Consider the following 20,250-nt stretch of genomic DNA (forward strand, 5'->3'; position numbering starts at 1 on the left):
GTCCCTTCAGCAGGCTGACGGCGAGGCGAGGCAGGGATGGTTTCTTGTGGATCAGCTTTGAGATGCTGGTCCCCGTAGCAGAGCAGGGATGGAGGCGCGTGAAGGATGGGTTGTTCCCCTGTGCTGGGTCAGGGAGCCCATCAGCACAAGTCTGTGATGTAACCTGTCACCTTCCAGGGTTTTCACACTGACTGCAACTCTGCTATTGCTTTTATACACCCAGAGCCGTTAAATGGTTAGACCATTGGCCAAGAGCATGCTGCTGGCAGCGCTCGATGTGGCGCACGCAACAACCAGTAATTTCAGTGGAATTTCAGCTGTCGCGGAGTACTGAGACGTCCATGTTTATCCTTCACCTGGCCTCTTCCAGTTGGGCTGGAGGATAAGTGGTCCCAGAAACCAGAGCAGGTCAATAGATCCCTCTTGTTCCAAAATCCTAGTTAACTGGAACCAGTTGGAAACTTGCTGTAATGGAAATTTTGGTTGCATGTAATTTTTTTAACAGAGTGCAGTCGATCATGTTCTTTGCTTTAGTCTTCCTCCACTTTTTTTTTTGTCCTGTGTTTTTTGCGTATTCCAACTTTTCAGGGAGGGGATTAGGCTCACTTATGTAAAAGCACATCTCTTGAGCAACACTGCAGTCTCTGAATGCTGAAGCAACATTGTTTGAAGACTTGATTTTTTTGCTCTGAAGGCTCATATAAGAAGAGTTTCCTTAAGACAAACTCAGTCCGGGTACATCCCCCTCCCAAGATAGCTTCAGTTAGTGGCATTCAATAGCTCAATTAGTGGCATTTTCAAGGATGTTAGTCTGCAGGTTCTCCCCTAGCATGACACACCTGTGGGCTGGGTTGTTAAGGACAGCTCTCCTTTTGTGTGTTGTGCCATGTCCCTCCACTCCAGTTGGGTATGTTACTAAGTCAGTATATTTGTGCAGCACCTCATATCATTCTTGTTTGTTTGTTTGTTTTTTCCAGAACACTATAATTATACATCTTCAAACGTAAATGCTGGCTTGCCTCTAAATGTGGCACATTCCTCATTGTCAACTCCATGTCATGGTCTTCAGACATCAAATCCTGTCATTTCAGTTGTCCCATCGACAAACCATCCTTCTGGATATGGAGGACACATTGACAGCGGGGCCTCCGAGTATTACCTGCCGCCAAACATCAGACCTAACGGAGCCCCAGCGCTGGAGAGCCCTAGAATTGAGATCACTTCTTACATGGGACTTCATCATAACAACAACCAGTTTTTCCACGATGAGGTTGAGGAGGCCATCCCAAACACCAAGCGGTCACCTTCCACTGCCACTTTGAACTTACCGAACATCGAGGCGTACAGAGACCCGTCCTGCCTGAGTCCAGCGAGTAGCTTGTCTTCCAGAAGCTGCAACTCCGAAGCGTCTTCCTATGAGTCTAACTACTCGTATCCGTACACTTCACCGCAGACCTCTCCGTGGCAGTCCCCATGTGTCTCTCCGAAGACCACCGACACAGAGGAGGGCTACCAGCGCAGCATGGTGGCCTGCACTTTGCTCAGTTCCCCGAGGCACTCTCCATCGACATCTCCCAGGACGAGCATCACGGAGGAGAACTGGATGGGGGCTCGCAACTCCAGGCCTCCGTCACCCTGCAACAAGAGAAAGTACAGCCTCAATGGCCGGCAGACCTCCTACTCCCCGCACCACTCACCCACCCCTTCTCCACAAAACTCGCCACGGGTGAGTGTCACAGATGAGACGTGGCTGGGGAACACCAACCAGTACACCAGCTCCGCCATCGTCGCTGCCATCAACGCCCTCACCACTGATAGCACCATAGATATGAACGACGGTATTCCCATCAAGTCGAGGAAGACCGCTATCGACCACACCCCGTCCATGACTCTCAAAACTGAACCGGCTGGCGAGGACCACGGGACCATATCGCCAACTGCCGATTTGTCACCAGAAGACTTCTCCAGCTTTCAGCACATCAGGAAAGGAAACTTCTGCGAGCAGTACCTGTCTGTGCCACAGCATCCCTACCAGTGGGCCAAACCAAAGTCTCTGTCTCCGACATCCTACCTGAGGTAAGGAACCCTGACTTAAAGGGCACTCCTGATACTATCTTTACTATGTGCTTTTTTCCCCCCGCTTCCTCTTCCTGTCTGTGCTTCCTGCCAAATCCGCCCATCCACTCATTCCACTTAGCTGTATCTTGTGATGTTGCCTCTGTTGTTGGTGTGGCGTGACCATGAGTAAAGCCTTGAAGGGTTGAAGAGGCTGTTGTAGGAGCTGGCCATGTGTGGGTTGTAACTGGTTATCTGCTTTCCAGGGGATGAGCCCCAGCCCAGGCAGTCTGGAAATGAGGTATTCAGAAGCTCGTCAGGCAGCAGGACATTTTGGTGCCATCAGACCTGTGACTGTACTTAAATAGTTCATCATGACTTAGTATGTTTTTATTGCAGGACAAGGAGATGGTCTCATTATTGTGGCTGTTACAGAGCCTTTTACCTTTGTGCTTTATAGACAGTGAATAGAAACAGAATAGGAATATAGTTCTTTTGTGCATTATTTCAGCTTTCACTTCATCTGAAAACTGCTTATCAGTCTTCTTTTCCTATCTGTGTTGGGCAGTGATTTTTTTTTTCCCCCCACCCTTCCCCACCATTTTTATATTCAAAGAAGAAAACCTTATTCATCAATTAATAATACTCAATATACTGGTCACATTTATTTATCACAAGAGGACTCCAGGTAGGAAGCACCACAGAATAGCCAGAATTTGAGTTACATCCATTTGTTATGATCTCAGTTATGATCTTAATTTTAAGTCTTCCAAAGGCTGTATACGCAAAAGTTTGCAGGCTGTTTTCAGTCCCTGGTTGTGATGACGACTCCTTTTCCTCCCAAAGCACACCTGGCTTCTTGCTTTTGACAGGAAGGCTGTCTTTCTCAAAATGAAAGAAGCGGGCATGTAGATTAAGTGTTTTAATTAGCAATACATTCCCTGGCTCTCAATCTTGCCAGTCTCACTTTTCTCCAGCCAGCACCTCTCTGCCACGTGCTGTCTCCCAAAACTGAGATTGAGCAGTCCGTGGCCCTTTGTGTTACAGCACGTAGGGCTGTGATCCCCTTCCTCATCGTTCTCCTCCTCCTCCTCTCTGTGTTGCCCAAGCTCCTTGCAGGACCCTGGCTCAATTCAGTGCTGGGAAGCACAGCAAGCCCTTTGGGTCTGGCCGAGCCATCCAGAGGTAGGCACTCGCTGCCTTTCGGAGCTGGGATAGAGACTTTTAACGCTAGGCAAATCCTTCAGAGCCTTCCTGTATACTTAAAAAAAGCCTTTTATGTTCTCCCACTGAAGTGCCAAGTAGCCTGTGCTCATCAGAGAGGCCAGCCATTGGCTTTGTGTCGGGGACTGCTTTTTGCCGAAGACTTCAAGGACAATAATGGGACAGTTTGACCAAACAGGCTTTTATCTTTCTGTTGCAGCGAGTGGCCCATAGGTGCTTTGCTGTGGTTTGTTTGGAGGCACCCGGCATGCCTGTGCGCTAACACAAACAAGAAAGGTGAAGTGTAAAAAACGGAGCCCCACTACGTTGTGTATTTAACATCTTTTTCCACTGTTTTGGTTTTGTATAAAATATGTTTCCTGGTTCGCAATATGTTTCCATGTGATCTCATTAACTCGTGCTCTAGGGCAGTTGGAAGTTACTGTCGAAATGTGATTTTAAGTTATTTTACCAATCAGATACACTGACCGTGCTTCCTTCCACCAAAAATACCTCTCGTTTTATGTATATGAAAGTGCTGGGCAACTGAGCTCAGACGTCAACAGGATCACAGCCTGCGCAACAGAAACTATGTTATTTTAAATCTTTCCAAAAAAATTGGTTAAGAATTTGTCACAACAGAGCTGGATTTTTTTCCTGTTATGTTACACATCTGTTCTATTTCAAACGTGAGGGCTGGAGGGGTGGGTTCCAACAAACAACTTGGTCTCCAAAAGCTACCCGGTCATAATGATTTTGAGATAACCAGATTTGATTACCTCCTCTGTCTCTTCCTGAATACGCGGTACAATTTTCATCAAAAGCCAGTGTGCCCTGGAAAATCACTGACGCCTTTCCCTCCCTCTCCTGCATTCCCATCTCTTTGGGGGCAGGAGGGAACAGGCTCAGGCAGACCGTCAGCCGGGTGCTCTCTCCTTTCCCAGGGTTTTATAGCGGGCATCAGTCTTAAAAGGGAAGTGGCTTTTTTTTCTATTGTTTATCATTGTTTGATGATGTTTTTCACTTGTCGTAATTAAAGCTCAATCCGCTTTAAGCTTTTCAAGTCCCGGAGCAAGGGAATAACAAGAGAATATAACAAGAATATAATAATGCCTGCCTTAGCAGAAACACAGTCTTTCTGTGCCTCACGCTTCTCTTGGTGGCTTATGAGGACTGTGAGCTCCGAGTCTCAGCCCTGTCCCCAGGCTGTGGGCTCTTTGGAGCAGGTTTGGGCTCACACATCCCCCTCGAGGACTATGAACGTGTGACTCTGTTCCTGCATGGGACTCGGCACGCAGGTGCTGAGGATCGCGGGACGGGTGGGAGGGCAGAGCCTGACCCCGCAGCTGAGGCTGGAGCTGCGCACAGGGTAACCCAGGTCTGCTGGGGATCTGTCTGCTGTGTTTCGTGCTTCGGTGGCGGCCCAGGGCCTCGCGCCAAATCTTTGGATGTAGAAAATATTTAGAGACCAAGCAGAGATTTTCAGGGGAAGCTTTGGAACAAACCCTGAGGTAGTGATGGGAATTGTACCTTTTCCAGACCAAAATTGGGTTACCTAAATGTACCAATCTGCCTTAAAAACTACTGGAGGTGAATCATTGCATGGAGAGTCAAGAGATGGTCTTTGTGAAATTCTGCTTTAGCTTTTAGCTCCAAGGTCTTTTTTTTATTTCAGTATTTATTGCATTGCTACAAATGTAGCAAATAGTCTAAAAAGAAGCACTCTACCAGGCAATTACTGTATGAGCAGGTGATGCTCTGTATTTCTCAAGCCCTTGCTGTCTCAGTTGTGTTCCTTTCTGTGACATTTCTCCATCACTCCTCAGTGCTGTGTAATGCAGAATCTCTTAGGGGCAAAAATGTCAAAGCCAGAATGCAAGTACAGAACTAGACTTCTGCCCTTGGGTATGGGGGCAGTGTTAGTGACTATTTGCAAAACTAAAATCCCAGTTTTATTTTTTACCCACTCATTAGCATGTCCTAAATTATCCTATATTAGAACAAAAAGTATAATAAGCACTCATGAAAGTACTGGATTTCTGAGTATCTTACACAGTTTTATGACTTACTCTTCAGCTGCTGTATTTGACTAAATACAACCTGAAATTTCCTAGAGACGGTTTCTTACTCGATGAAAAGTAATGTATGGTAGTTATTTCTAGTGTCATCAATTTGATCCAAGAAGTGTGTTGGCCTGTAGCACTTGAGTTTTCATTATATGCAGTGTTTTTTGGGGGGAGGGGGAAGAGAAATGGTTGGGTTTCTTGGTCGGGCGTATGGCATGTATGAGGTCTACCACACGAAAAGGAGCTTCCAGGAACAGACACCCAGTTCCAGGTGGCTTATAAAAGCTCCCTACTGTATTTTCTTGTACAGTTTATTTTTTTAACCGTTAAAAGCCACATTTTCTTTAGCTGTAGTCTCTTTTTCAACCTCAAAAATATACATGTGTGTTCTTGACCTCACAGACACGGGGTCATGTAGTTTTACATCTGGAGGCTGTAGTTTACATCCAGAGAATGTATGGCTGAATACCTGTCTACCAGGTGCAAAAGCACGTTTGGCTTTTATCTTCATCAATGGGTTTGTTTATTTCTTGTGGATTTTTTGGATTCTACTTCTGTTACTGTGACAGTATTAAACCCAAGCATGCAAAAATCATTCATTGAGGCCCCAAACCATATCATTGCCTTAAAAGTCATGACTTTAAAATGTTGCATATTTTTTTTCTTCTTTATTTTGATTTGTGTACCTTTCAGATACTCTTGACACATTTTTTTTTTAAATAGATGTTTCGGTTAAGATTATGAGGTAGAGTGTAACCTTACTTGGGAGAAGTTGAGTTTCTCAAGAAATTGGGGTTTTCTGAAGGTGGAAGAAGGCACCAACAGTCTTAAGATGAGATAGTCATCGATGCAGCAGCACTGGATTTGCTGACTTGTGCGTTCATGGCAAACTTGTGTGTTTACGGCAAGCGGGAGGAAGTTCCTCAGACAAAGTAAAGGACTGTCTGGGCAAGACCCAGTGAAATGGAGACTTGTGGCTGTTGTGTCAGTGACCATCCCCTGGGACTCATTAATGTTAATTAAGGGGCAGGGGCAGTGGACAGGGAAGAGCCCGCAATGCTGCTAACCTTTTTCTGTCTCCTGCTATATTCATGCTGGATGGGGATGTTTAGGTGCTTCAACAGGTTTGGTTTGTCACTGCGTAGCAGCGGCTTTTGATTACATTAGGTCACAGTACCGTAAAGCTGGAGACTGCTTAGAAGACTGTCTCACTAAACTGAATCTTTTTTCGTTTGTTTGTTTGATTTAATCCTCCCCACGCTTTCTCCTGACTGTTTTTCAGTTCATTCAAACGCCCCTGTGAGCATCTTATTAATGGCTTTCCTTCGCCAGCTCGTTTTAGCACCGCGTGATTCTAAATTCAGAATGAGCAGACATGCGATGCCAGCTGTTTGTTATCTCCATTCCTGTGGCAATAGTTTCTAACTCTTTTTCTAAGCCAAAAAATGCAAATTTTTGCATGCAAATCAATCTCTGAATGTGAAATTTTAGGACAGTAGTGTTAAGTATTATCTAGGAGTATGACAACGACTTGCATTTTCAGACTTCAGTGTGAGGAATTCCAGCGTGCTGCATGCACTCCACGGAGGAGCTACTTGCTCCGCATGCCAGCAAAATACAGCCAAGTCTAGGGTGGGACACAGCATCTATTTTAACAGCTCGCAGCCAGATTGCTCAATTGTCAGACAGGAAATTAAAAAAAAAAAGAGAGAGCAAAATCTACCCACTTTAACTCATAAGCGAAATATAAAGCAGGTATATTTTTCTGACCACAGTCAAGTTGGTGGACACATAGGCATCATCGTTGTTTTCCTACTCTTCCAAAAAACACAGAAGGATCTTGAACAGGCATCCGCTTCAATGTGAGACTTGGGTAATAAATAATAAATTGTAACCATATTTGCATTTGGTGCACAGTTGGAGCAGGGGCAAACTAGCAGCCTGGTAAAAGTTTCAGCAGCCCTGTGGTTTCTCTAGTTTATGTTTTTGTTTCTAAAGGAACACTCCCTGTTAGAAAAAATAAGTTTAGTGCCGGGCACCCAGTCTCAGCCACACTCCGTCTAAGCGACTTGCTTTACTTTGGGCACTGAATCACATTTTCCATCCTGCCCTTCCAGGCGGTGGCGTATGCCGCTGTCAGGCAGCTACCTGGGTAGATGATTCCATGCTGTGGTACTTGGCCAGCAAGCAGGGGGAGTCCCTGTGTGAGACCAGCAGTTGCTCTGACACCTTTTGCGCAGCAGCCTAGTTAAGGACAAAAAATGTTTGCAAATCTCTTTTTCAAGTGGACTTGGGCATCTAGTAGCTTAGAAAGTGTAATGGTAATTTAATTCCCCAGTGCATAGCAGTCATGTGAAAATGGGGCTTAAACACCTTTGCAACGTTTAGTAGAAGTTTTTGGCTTTGTTTCCTGCCTGTCTATAATCCAGTGTGCTGCTTAGTATCTTTTTTTTTTTTTTTAAACTTGATAAATCTTTCTGCTAAAGGCAGAAGTCATCCAGACTGGATAATCTGTTTTTGATTTAATCATATTGTGTATCTGGTGTATGCAAAATAAATCACTATTCATCTGTTTTGTAATCTGATTTATGTAGGACAGAGTTACATTCAGCGAGTTTTCTACAGCCTAACACCAGGTTTTGTGAACCCTCCTTGAAACAACCATCCCTCATTACAGCATTTAGGAGGACTATAGTTAGATTTATTATGGTGTAGAAAGGAATGGGACAGGTTTTCAGTTGGTGGAAAATTCGATCTGAGGGAAATACGCTGATGTATATTTGGTTGGAAGACCTTTTCTTTCTCTTCTTGACCCCTAAGGAGGGGCTCTTCTCCCCTCCGCGTGATGCTGGCTACATGAGGTAGTTTAGGCCTTTTCAAATTGATAAGGTTTGTTTGCAGCAACCAGATTTGATTTTGCCACTACACCGTTTGCTTGGTGACTTTTTCCTTTAACCACGTTTAGCCGCAGGAAATTAAGTGCACGATGAAGATAACCTAACATAGGAAATAGCTCTGACAGCCCCTGCCCGTGACACTGTTAAATGCATCACTCTGCTTCCTTTATCAGGAAAACTGCCATTAATTGTCAATTTATAATCGGGCAGGTGGTATTTTGAAATTTCGATGATAGATTGCAGGCTAACAGCAAACTGTATTTTTATTTTCAGGTTTTATTTGAGAATGTGAATTTTACAACTTAATTATACTGACATTTTCAGGTGCTGATTGGAAAGGGTTTTTTCCTGGGGTTTTTCTTTGTTTTTTGAAGAAATGTAATTAGTTATGAAACTATTACTTACTTATATGTATCTTTAAAAAAATCCCTCTTCACTTGAGGACTACATGCCTCCGGTCAGAATTGTCCTTTTTAAATAAGAGTTAAAAATTTCAAATCTGATAGATGTTGTGTCCTCAGGAAAAAAAAAAAAGATCCATCAAGTGAGAATTTACTTAAAACCAGAAACATCTGTTTAAAAATGTGTGCTGATCATCACCAGGAGAGACACAGCTGTTTTGCTCTCCTCCGTGTCATTTATCATTAGTCAAATATGGTTTATCCAGAATATTTTTTTTTGAGACTTTTTCAGACTAAAGTATGCGTACCTAACGTGCTAGGCAAAGAATACTGGCTATATACAATGGCCAATTGCCTGTAATTTTTTGACATCTCTTTGCTCTCTGTATGAGTGTCTAGTAGCAGAAGAGCTTCTCCTCGCCCCCAAGGTGGGCCCACTTGCACGGGAGCTCAGAAGACGTAGTGTCCTGCCTCTAGCCAAGGCTGGGGCTCCCGTGCTTGGGAGGGCAGTAGCCAAATTCGGGATTTGTCCCTGGCAGGGTCTTGCCTCTGCAGAGAGTGCTCCGCTGGCTCCTGCTGGATCCAGATGTTCATGGGAGCTGGGAGCCCTCACAGAGGCAACATTTTTCTTTTGGATGAGCTCACATTTGGGCTGAGCTGGGAGCTGTATGGCTACTTTCTTCTCTCACCCTGTTGTTTTTGAGGATGCTCCATGTCCTGAGGGCTGGAGAGCATAGTAGCTGGAAGTTTGGAGCCTGCGATGCACCAGCAAGCCGTGCGGGGGTACCAGGGGTTGCCCAGGGAGTGAGGGTGGTCTTGGTCCTCACCCAGGGCTGGGACTTAGTGGCTCCAGCTGCCCCCGTAATGTGTGTAGTGCCTATCTATAGGCATTCAAATCACATAGTTCAAATTTATAAGCAGTGAAGAAAGATAATGTAGAGAAACTTAGCACCACCTGAAATCCCATCAGTGCATGTGTGCACGTGCACTAGCATATACAAGCTAAATATGCTGGTGATAAAGGGCTGGACAAGCACTTTAAAAAAAAAAAAAAGGCAAAGCAAAAATAAAAAAAGTCAGTGCAAGTGGTTAAAGTCGCTGTCCTGCAGTGAGAGACAGCAATGATGCTTTGGGGGATGTGAGAGCTGTAATGCCTGAGGAGCCACAAGTGCGCTGGGTTAGTATGTGGATCGCTGGGACAGTGAAATGGAGTATTCAGTTTCCAGCTGAATATGTGCTTGTAATATACACATCCAGTGCGGAAGCTCTTCTGCATCCTTTCCTTCCCAGCCAGCTCATTTCAGCCATGATTCACACTGCCCAGACTGTTCCTTGCACCAGGGCTATAGCAGCAAGGCGAGGAACCTGTAAATCCCGGTGGCCAGCCTTCTCTCAGGCTGGGGTGAGAGCTAATTAGCCCTTCAGCTTCCTCATCTGCGTGCTGCGGCGGGATGAGCCCTCTCGCCGTGGCAGGTAGTCCTGGTCCATGTTAACAACAAAGAGTTGAGGACCGTGATTTTCTGCCTGCTTGTCCTCTTCTCCAGGCTGATGGGAGAGATAATAAAGTTTGATGTAAGAGGGCAGGGCAGTATGTTGCGGTTGTGCTGTTTAACTACTTGCAAAGGCTTTTGAAGGACATCTGTTGAAGAGATATGACCGAAGGAAAGAATATACACCAGACATAAAATCAGTGTTTTCATCGTGAAGCTTTTTGCTTCAATTTTAAGATCAATAAATGTGTCTCAGGCCTACTGTTCCTACAGTGCTTGTTTGTTTCTCTTTCTTTTTTTTAACCCAAAGCTTCAACTTAGCATTTCTTACAGCCAAGCTCTGCTAACTATTTTCAAGTGTGGTTTTACTCTGGAAGTGGGTTTCTAAGAATGACACTTCCCCACCATCGCATGCTGTCGAGTTGCTTGCTTGTGTGATGGTAATGAGTCCTTAATATTTTACTTAATTGCAGACTCAATACAGGGCCGGAAGAGCTAGCTGGATTTTCTTCTGGCTTGTGCATCATCGTTTGTAGGATTTGTAAGCAAGTTCTGACTTCAGAGCTTGCTCCCTTGCAGTGCATGAACCAGAAAGAGATCAGCTTTGCTTTGAGACTCTCTGACCTGTTTTGTGTTGTGAAGGACGCTGGGAAATGGCTTTTTTTTCTTCTTTCTGCTCCCTGTCAACTGAGCAGATCTGTTGAAATCCATTAAATTCATTAAATGCAGAACGCCTCCAGAGCTGGTTTGGCATTCACTTTCACAGCAGAAATCCTCTTCCTTAAATTCCTCTGTGTCTTTCTGCCTACCTTTTTCCTTTTGGTTCAAGAATCAATATATTAAGATACTTGTAAGCTGTGTCTTAATATTTTTCCATTTTGTTTACAAACCGGATAGCATCTGGGCCATCAGATGTGCTTGACCCATAAATGTTCATAAAATAACCATTACCTTCTAAATTACTTATGTCGTGGCATTATCCATATTGATGAAATTTTAAATGTAAGATGGTGAAGGATGAACTGCGAAACATGGTCTCTAAAGTAATAGTGCTGGATGCTTGTGGTCTGTGATAGTGTACTTGATGTCAATTTTTAATACGTTTTCCTTTCCATTATAGCCCATCCCTGCCTGCCCTTGATTGGCAGCTGCCATCTCACTCAGGACCTTATGAACTGCGTATTGAAGTGCAGCCGAAATCTCACCATCGAGCTCATTACGAGACGGAAGGCAGTCGAGGGGCTGTGAAGGCATCTGCGGGGGGCCACCCTGTTGTGCAGGTACCAAAATGTGTAACGAGCACCACAGGTTATTTATCTCCATGCTCTGTGGTGAGCACCCTTTCTTCTCCAAAACCGAACAGTGACGGGAGATTTTTCCTGTCCTCAAACACTATTATGCGTGAGAATGCCTTAAACTGGCTGGACCAAGCCTTTATTAAAAACAAGGCAGGAGCATCTAGTTGCTCTTAGCAATGTGAATAGAGCGCAAGCGGATTGCTTCTCTGTCCGCATGCGACTTAGCAAGAGTTCAGCTGGCAGGCGGTGGCCGTGGACCTATCTGTGCAGTCAGATTCCAGACATGCAGTTTATACTGAAATCAGCTGGGGACGTGCCTCAGTACATTTAGTCCTTAACTTGCGGTTGGATCTAATCAGAGCTGTGAACACATGTTGGAGGGCAGAGCTGTAGCAGTAATGTGGAAGTATGTTGTTGGTTTGGATGTTGCAGTGAATGCTGAGCAAAGCGCAGCTTTTTGAGTTTCTTCTGTTTAGTTCCGTAAACCCTTCCAGCCACTCTGGAAAGCATCTGAGGTCTGAATCTAGTTTCGGGAATTCTACCGAACTCTTCAGTTACTGTATATAAAGCATTTAATTTAATAACACTGTAAACTGACGCTTAATTCATTTATATGACTAGTCCCATTCATTTTTAAAGGACTTTTCTCAGGAGTGGGAAGAACAAGATTTAGTTGTTTAAAACAAAAAAAGAAAAAGTAGTGTGAGAGAGCCAACTCTGCCTGTCCCTCCTCGGCTGCTTCTTTCTCACCCGGAAGTTGAACTCTCACTGCCTTCTGTCGGGGTTGTGGCCCCCTGTGCAGCGGAGCCCAGGTTTTATCACTGCCTGGACAGCACAGGACTCAACGGGTGTCAGGGCACTGTCTGTGGGAGGGAGGCAGGCGCTGCCGCCCTGCTCACGCTGCTTGGGTTTATGCCACAACTCTTCATGCAGGAGCAGCGGCTTGTCGAAAGACCGGATGGCTCAAGATGATGTACAGACCACACGTGCAGGGCTCGCGTGCGTTTGTTTATTTGCTGTAAAACCCTGTTAGCAAACACGTCGTTCGAAGGAATGATGCGAGTCTGAGATGACACTGGGCAGGGAATGCTGCTGCAGAACTCGTGTGCTGCTGCGGCAGCTGAAAAAGGAAAGTGAGGGGAGTTGTCAGCAGCAAACACGGTTCGCTCTTTAGCTCTGCCAAAACTCATCAGTGACATGGGATTATGGAAGTCATCTGCTGAAAGACGAAAGGTTTTAGCAGAACATTTGTGAATGATATTAAAGAGGGGTTTGTGGCAGACACGCTTGATGACAATTAATACCTACTCTGTTTGTGGCTTGATGCAAGGAAATGTAAATGGGGAGGCATCAATTCGCAGCGGCCAGCATGGCGTTTAAAGTTTCCTACGTGCTTTTTGGAAAGACTGAATGTGATGCCAACATTTAATTGGACTAAATGCGTCCAGACATTTCCCCTCTCATCCCCTGTCCCCGTCTGTTGGGAGTGAGCATGCTGCTTCCAAACACAAACAAGTGTCAGAAAAGAGGAGAGCAGAGGAAATTGCGGAAGGGCATGAAGGGAGAGGGGAGGAAGCAGCCAGTCCTAGCCCTGTCAATTGGCTCTACCGGTTTAGTAAGGATTAATGTATTTTTCAGTCCTTTTACTACAACCTGAACATCCTTTTCTCCAAAAAGAACAGAAACATAAAGAGGGCCAGAAAAAGCTTCTCCATGTTGACATTGTCATCCCAGCCAGAGTTATCTGTTTGAGGAAATACTTAAAAGCTTCTGACTTAGATCAGAGTTGGATGGATGAAAAGTACTTCCAAAAAGAAAGTAAGCACTTATATTTTTTATAATTGAAATAGTAAGTACTTATAAATAAAGAAGTACTTTAAAAACAAAAGTACTTATAAATAAATGAAAGGAGGAGGAGGAAATCTAGGGAGCAACTTCTGATAAATCAGTGACTGACAAAAGCTGTAAAATGCATCTCTTAATCAACGTATTTCCAGATGTGCAGGTCCTTGGGTCAAGATTGATTCAGTCCACTACGGTATACAGAAAGGAGTTTAAGTTTCAAGGCTCACACCCAGATATAAGCTCAAACAGTATCTGAGTGTCTTCAGGTGAGAGATTTTGGATCAAGCATTTCCCTTTCCTGGTGTTTTCAATTGTGTTGACTCAGGGAAACCCCTCATAAAACTGCTCTGACCTCTTGCACTACCCTTTTGTGTTGTTTTTTTCTTTTTGCCCTGTGTGGGCAGCCAGGTCTTTCTTACGTTGCTGCTTTGGGGGAGCTTGCTGAAGTTTTGCTTTTGTTAGAGCTCTTTTACCTTCAAAAATGGGAGAATGTGGAAGAGGTCTCTTCCTCCCTTCTCCATTTCAAACCCCCTCTTACTAGCATCCTGCTTCCCAAACGAGGAAATTTTCTCACACTAATACCTCCACGTATCTGTAGGGCATGGTAAGGCATAGGAGAAGTAAATCCAAAAATCATCTGCTGCTCGTGGCATGGTTCCCCAGCAAAATTGCCAGGAGGTTGCTTTCTCTGCAGCTGGAGCATGTTTATCTTTTTTTTTCCAGGCAGCGTTAGCTTCCTTGCTGCTGCTCCATCTCTCCTTGTAGGAGGTAGAAGGTCTGAAAATCAAAGGTTTCCAAGGCAAGCATGCTGGATGAGGAGACCAGCGGTGTAGGAGGGCAGGAGTCTTTCTTGGGTGTGACATGAAGTCCAGGGTTGGAGACCAATTTTTTCCTTGGCTCTAGTGGCCCCTCCAGGCTGGTGACTTTTCTCTGGAGCTGGAGAGGGCCACATGTAAACCTTGAAGAGCTTTGCACTGGGACTCAGCTGCATGCTGAGTGCCTGCTGGTGTATGGAATTACTCTCCTCTCCCAAATCTGAGCCTGGGAAAGGGCAGGCAGTGCTGAGGACGGCAGGCTGCCGGGGGAGTTTATGCTGAACCGTGGAAGGGGCAAGCCTGGCGGGAGCTGGCGGCTGCCTACGGCAGCAGAGTCTTGCCCCAACCTGGTGCTGGAAGGCGCCACTCGCTCCTTATCATCTCCATCATCTGCGTGGGGCTTGCTCACTGGAGGGTCCTGCGGGCTTTCTCACAGCAGGAGAGAGAAATCCTGCTTCATGCCAGCAGGATTTCCTATGGATTTCCTTTTGTGGGATGGCTGCACCCTCCCTTCTGCACTTAGGAACGATATGGTTTTGAGCGCTTCAAGTTGCCTGTGAGGGCTAATGACCCTGTAATACAATATTCCTCTCTCTCGCATTTCGTCTTTGCCTGTTTGGGGGTTTGGCTGCCGTGGCAGCCCCAAGCTATCGCTGTTCTTGATTGCTAAACGTTTTGAGAGTGGGATGAGCCGGCACACCTAGCATGCTAAAAATGCTGCAGAAGATTGGCAAGCAAGCGGTGCTGGGGAGCGGTGCTGGTGAGCTCACGGCTGGCGCCAGCTTTTACCCCTTGGCTCGGGGAAGTATTTTGTGAGTTGTCGTTGCCTTTGGTGATTCCAGACTGGGGTACTCCCCCCTCTGAGTCAGAACGGGGCTGGTGCCCCAGCTGGCATCGGGTGTTACGAAGCTGCACGCCGTGCCAGGCGACAGTGAAACCTGGGACCACTTTGGGGAGCAAAATCATGCCTGTTAGCAGCCTGCTGGCACCTCTGCGTTTGCAGGACTTCACAACTAGGCTGAGGATTGCTCTGAATGAAGCAAGATGAAGTGAATGGGAAATGGACTTTAGGAAACCCACAGAGTTAGATAGCTACAGCCATGTATTAAGCGAGGTGAATTTAATGCAAGGGGTTTACATCCCGAATGTCTTAAAAACATCCTCCATTTGGACCTATCTCCCATTCTTCATTTTTGAGAGTGGTGGTGAGGAGTTGCGTAACATGGGGGTTACATTCCAGCCAGTGATGGCTCTGTTTCAGCTGCAGGTAAGTAATCTGGCAGATAAGTTTAGGCTCCCTGGGGAGGGATGGCACCAGATTATAAATATATGGTCTATAGATATTCTAATTAATAACTCATCTTTGGAATAAGTCAAGCACTTTGGCTGCCTGAGATGGAATTTTTACAAGCAGGGTGCGGTGTATCTGTGAGATAAAATCCAAAAGATTGTTTAATTAAAGGATATGATGTACTCCCATAGAAGACTGGACTAAATGGTGAAAGAAGATATTCAAAGGCACAGAACAGTCTAGCAAGCACTTTCAAAAGTCATGATTATTATTCAGGTTTTTTATGCAAAATATGTCAGGAATTTTCTTCAAGATGACTCTTGACATGAGGTCGATAAATCAGTTAGGAAAAGGGAAGAAAAGCAGTTGTAGGGGTTTTCTTTTTTATCTAGGTAACCAGTACTAGCCAGAATTTGTTTTCCTCTTGGAAAAATAAGTTAATATTCAAGATACAGTGAATGCTGCCTTGCCTTTCACTGTATCGCTTTGCAGTGAGATGGTAGAGGTTGTGTACGGCTTGTGTGCTCCAGTACAGAATTTGATCTGAGCCTGTGAACAGATGAATAGTCTGAACTACCTCATTTTACAGGCAAAACACAATGATTTGTCTCCTGATTTACATAGTCAAAATGTTGTCTGTGCCAGGAGACTTGCTCACAAGAGTTGGCAGTGTTGTTTCTTGACAAGATCTCAAGTAGGCACTTTGGGTCCGATTTTCAAAGGCCTTGAGGCATATGTTGGAACTTTTAAATCCCCTTATGACTAACAAGTGTCAAACTCTTCTCTAAAGCAATTGCTGCCTCAGTATTTTTGTACATCTCCACATCACCATAATTAGGCACCAGGATGCCTTTGAGCTATTTGTGCACGTGGAGCATGTTATCGTTTGCTTCCCATGAATCAGTTGCTTTTGTTGCTTTCAGATAATAAGCTCAAGTAGTGTCCAGGTCCAGGTGCTGGCCACCACAGGTGTCAATCAGAGAGTCCTTTCATCTTCCGGACCCGAGAGCTATGAATACCTTTTGCAAACCCCTCAGGGAATAGAAAGCCTTCTTTATCAAACCGCTGTAACTTCAGGGGGCAGCAGTCGGTCCAGTGAGCTGCAAATGCATTCAGGTTGGGGCTTTATGTTTTAACACAGTCTCATATAGCACTTCTCATGCACCAGGCTTCACAAACAGGTAACAGCATGAGGTAATGGAGTCGTGCAGTTACGCAGAAGGCAAGATGGGAAGAAGAGAGAAATGAAGAGCTAAAGGAAAAGACTGGAAAGACGTGTTCAGTACTGATGACAGGAAGGAGATGAAAGGATAAGGAAGCTGAGAGGAAGGCTCTTCCAGATGGAGCGGGGCAAGTCCTTTGCAGCAATGCTCTGATAAGAGAGTGAGCCTGTGGTTAATTTTCAAGTACATAGTATGGAACTTCTCACATACCTGCAGTGTGTGCGTAAGTGCTTTTCTTGGTAGGGGTCCGTCAGTGCTGCGAGTGTGTTTTAAACAACGGGGCTGCCACCATTGCTGGGTGAGTCAAGGGAACTGGAATGAAAACAGTCCCTGGTGGGTCCAGCTCATGGCCATCTGACACCTGACCAAGAGGAGTAGATGTCGAAAAAATTGTGTTGGCTGCTTTCCCCTTCCATCTCTGGGTCTGTCAGGGTAGAGAAGAGGGCATAGTCTCATAAGTAAGCAGTGATTCAACTTTTCATGACACAGTGGACTTCCTCTCTGTGCTGTTCTTAACTTCTTTTTAGAAGACAGCATCACCCTTTTATCCAGAGGAAAATATAATCCTTTCTTATGGCAAAGATATAAAGACATTGGCAAGCACCTGTTAGCCAGGTTGCAATTAATAGCACAAAGCCATGCAACCATACAACAAACCAGACAGGGAGCCTACATTTTATAGCCTTGTTTTAGACAGCCAGTACTTCTTAAGAATAAATCTAAGCTGAATGGGTTTCTCACTTCTTGCATCTGTGTAGTTAAAGCTCACCTCAAACTAGCAGACAGATAATCAAAACTGAAAAGTAGAATGATTTGGCAGATGTTTTAAGGCTGATATTGCTTCTATAAATCCAACAAATGGAAGAAAGCCCATTGAAAGCTTTCTGTCGTGGTTTTTCATCATTAGAAGATTGTATTTTGGGAAGAGGGGAGTTTCTTTTTTTTGGTATTTCACATGAAGATGGTCCCACAGGGCAGCTCCACAAGCACAGCCGTATAGGTAGCTTATGACTTCCCTGAGAAGGGCCAAGTCCAGAAGGGAGCCGTTCTGCAAAGTGTGCTGCTGTCAGCCGGTGAAGCTTTCATGACCCTGAAAATGCAACTTCAGCTCTGATTTATGGGTAGTCCTGGGGACATGCCTCTGCTATTTGGCGCAACAGCCCTTTCCAAATGAAAAAGGAAATTTCCACCAGCCAGCGCTTGGGGGATGCACTCTGCTCTCCTTTAAAAATGATACCTCACCCACGCTCGGCCTGACGGATGCCGCAGTACATATCCCGGCTGTTAGGACACCGAGATATTCAATCTGGCATTCCAGCCCAAAGGATTTAGCCCAACATCCTAAGTTTGCCGTCAGTTTGGACGCTCTGGCTGCTGGCTAAGCAGAAGTTAGTGGTGGCCTTGAGAGAGGAGGGGATAGAAAGTGCTCCCACTCCTCTGGTCTTGCTGTCACCGTTCCCTTGGGAAAGGGGGTGATGATATCAGCTCCTGGCTTTCCCCTTCCTTGGCCTCTCCTGGTTTCCTTTCTGCCTCATCCTTTGCAACAAGGCAGTCGGTGGCATTGCTGTTGCTGTGTGGGGTATCTTCTAGCTGTTCTCTGGTGGTGGTTGATAAGGCAAAGACCTTCTAGGTTAGACCTGGGAAGGAAGCAGAGGAGTCATCTTTATCTGCACCACTGCTCACAGAGTCATCCTTTTTGCTTCCCTTGCCAGGCTGGTTTTGGTTTCTGCACACGCACTCTGAGTGTCTAGAACAATGTGATGGAAGATGGAAGACTCTCCAAGACCAAGAAAGACACAACATAAATGTAGTAGTCTTTCTTCTCTTATTCCTCATTTACTTTGTCCTCAGGTCTCGTGCTGCATCCTTTTGCTCAGTGAATTGTTTGCAGTATGGACAGAGTCTTTTCTGCACATTGTCAGAAAGGGCAATTCATCATTATTTTGAAAGCATACCTCAAAAACGTGCATCACTGGTCTCCAGGGAGGAATCAGGACTCATCCCTGAGTGTTTGAGTGCTACGCTATTTTTGCCTTTTCATCCCTTTTGCCCCCTGCTTAATATTGCATCACTCCTGCTAAAAGTTGGAGATGCCGTGTTTCTTGTTCTGTCTCCAAATTTTCTTTCTAAAAGTTGCCATTCCCCTTTCCTGCAAGCGGTCAGGTCCCAAGCAAGATAAGAAAAATCCCGCTTGCCTTGTTTTTTCTACGTAACTAAATAAAGTGCAAGTGAATCTGTGGGCCTGGGGACTATCTGTCAGCCGGTGGTGCTCACTGCAGATGGAAACAAAAAAATTAATATAATCAGCAGTTGAAATAGGTGACTTCTTTGCAGCAATGTGCTAGGAAAATACCTTCACAAGCCGCAGCAGCCCGGCAAAGGTGTTTGTGGTACTGCTAGTGAGGCTGCTGCAAATGTGCTTGCAGAGCTAAATGTTCCCAGTTCCTTCCTTTGTACTCTCTGTCAAGATCTGCTAGAGCTCAGGAGCCTGTAGTGTGATCTATTCTCTCTTATATTTCTTTTTTAAAAAAGTATTAGAAAGAAACAGTTCAGCTTAAGTGATACAAGAAGAGAAAAATGACAGCCAATGAGATTCCTGAGGGTTTTGGCATATTTGAAAGCTTAAAAAATGGTCATAATGTAAAACCAAAAATTGGCAATTGCTTAATTGATGCTCTAATAGATCTTTGTCTTTTGGGAACATTATTCAAATGCCTGAGTTATTCAAGTTAAAAAATGGCCCGTGCATCTGCATAGTGATTGCTTTCTCACAAGGACAACTGGTGGTGGTGGTGTTGCGTTTTTTTTCCCCATAAATTTGTGGTAGAAGCACCCTTCCACTGAAAATGCACGCATCAGGGGGAGTACCTAGAAGTGATGAGAGTCACAGAATCAGAAGGCTGCAGTTCTGCAGACCTCCCTGTGCTTCAGCAGCTCTTCTGCCCTCCCAGCATCCAAGAAGGAGCTACAGATGCTTCTGGTTAGCCAAAAGAGTCTACCAGTAGTGCTACAAATGGGTACCCACTTTTCTAAAGAAAAATACAACGTAGGTAGACCTTTTGCTTGCCTTAAATTACCAGACCTCAGTTAGTTACAAACAAAACAAACCACCCCATACCAGACCACATTCAAAGCAGTATTGGAGCACTCCTGCAGTCAGTCAGTTTAGCCTGCTTAATTCAAGCACGTGTTTAGGAGTTTGCTGACTCTTACTCAGTTTAGCTGTTTTGAAGAAAATAAGACTGTGGATGGGTTAGATGTTGATGACTGGGTTTAAAATGGCTTTACAGGGAGGTTCAGATGATACGTGAGGTTGTGGTCTGGGCGTGAACCACGCTTGTTACTTGACTTAGTTTTGGTTGCAGTTGAGAAGACCTACACCAAAGTTACCAATCAGCAAATCTGCTCCAGACTTGTCAGATTATTGCACGTTGACATGCGCCCAAAAGCTGAAATGAAACACGGTTAAAATTAAAATGCAGCTTTACCAAAAGCCAGATGCTTCGTTATGAGCTGAACTAACCTACCTGCCAAATACTGCTAACCTGCATGAGGCAGGTGATTAATTTTTTACAAGTCTGCTTTGGCAACTAGACATCTGTCCTCTATTCCTAAGTGTAATATCTCAGGGCAAATGATTTTTTTTCCTTCTTGGTACTCCAAACT

The 20,250-nt window shown here is 45.0% G+C and overlaps 1 protein-coding gene across 8 annotated transcripts in view; it reads left to right on the forward strand.

Annotated features, from left to right (window-relative positions):
• The window catches only part of NFATC1 (nuclear factor of activated T cells 1), a 116,295-nt gene that overhangs the window by 9,007 nt on the left and 87,038 nt on the right, over positions 1-20,250 (forward strand). For all 8 annotated transcript variants that reach the window (XM_075745190.1, XM_075745192.1, XM_075745194.1 and 5 more), the window contains exons 2-3: positions 978-2,076; positions 11,233-11,392. In XM_075745190.1, coding sequence (XP_075601305.1) covers positions 978-2,076; positions 11,233-11,392 — 1,259 coding nt within the window. The remainder of the gene's footprint in view (positions 1-977; positions 2,077-11,232; positions 11,393-20,250) is intronic.

This window comes from Balearica regulorum, chromosome 2 (assembly GCF_011004875.1).
Source record: "Balearica regulorum gibbericeps isolate bBalReg1 chromosome 2, bBalReg1.pri, whole genome shotgun sequence".
Classification (NCBI taxonomy): domain Eukaryota; kingdom Metazoa; phylum Chordata; class Aves; order Gruiformes; family Gruidae; genus Balearica; species Balearica regulorum.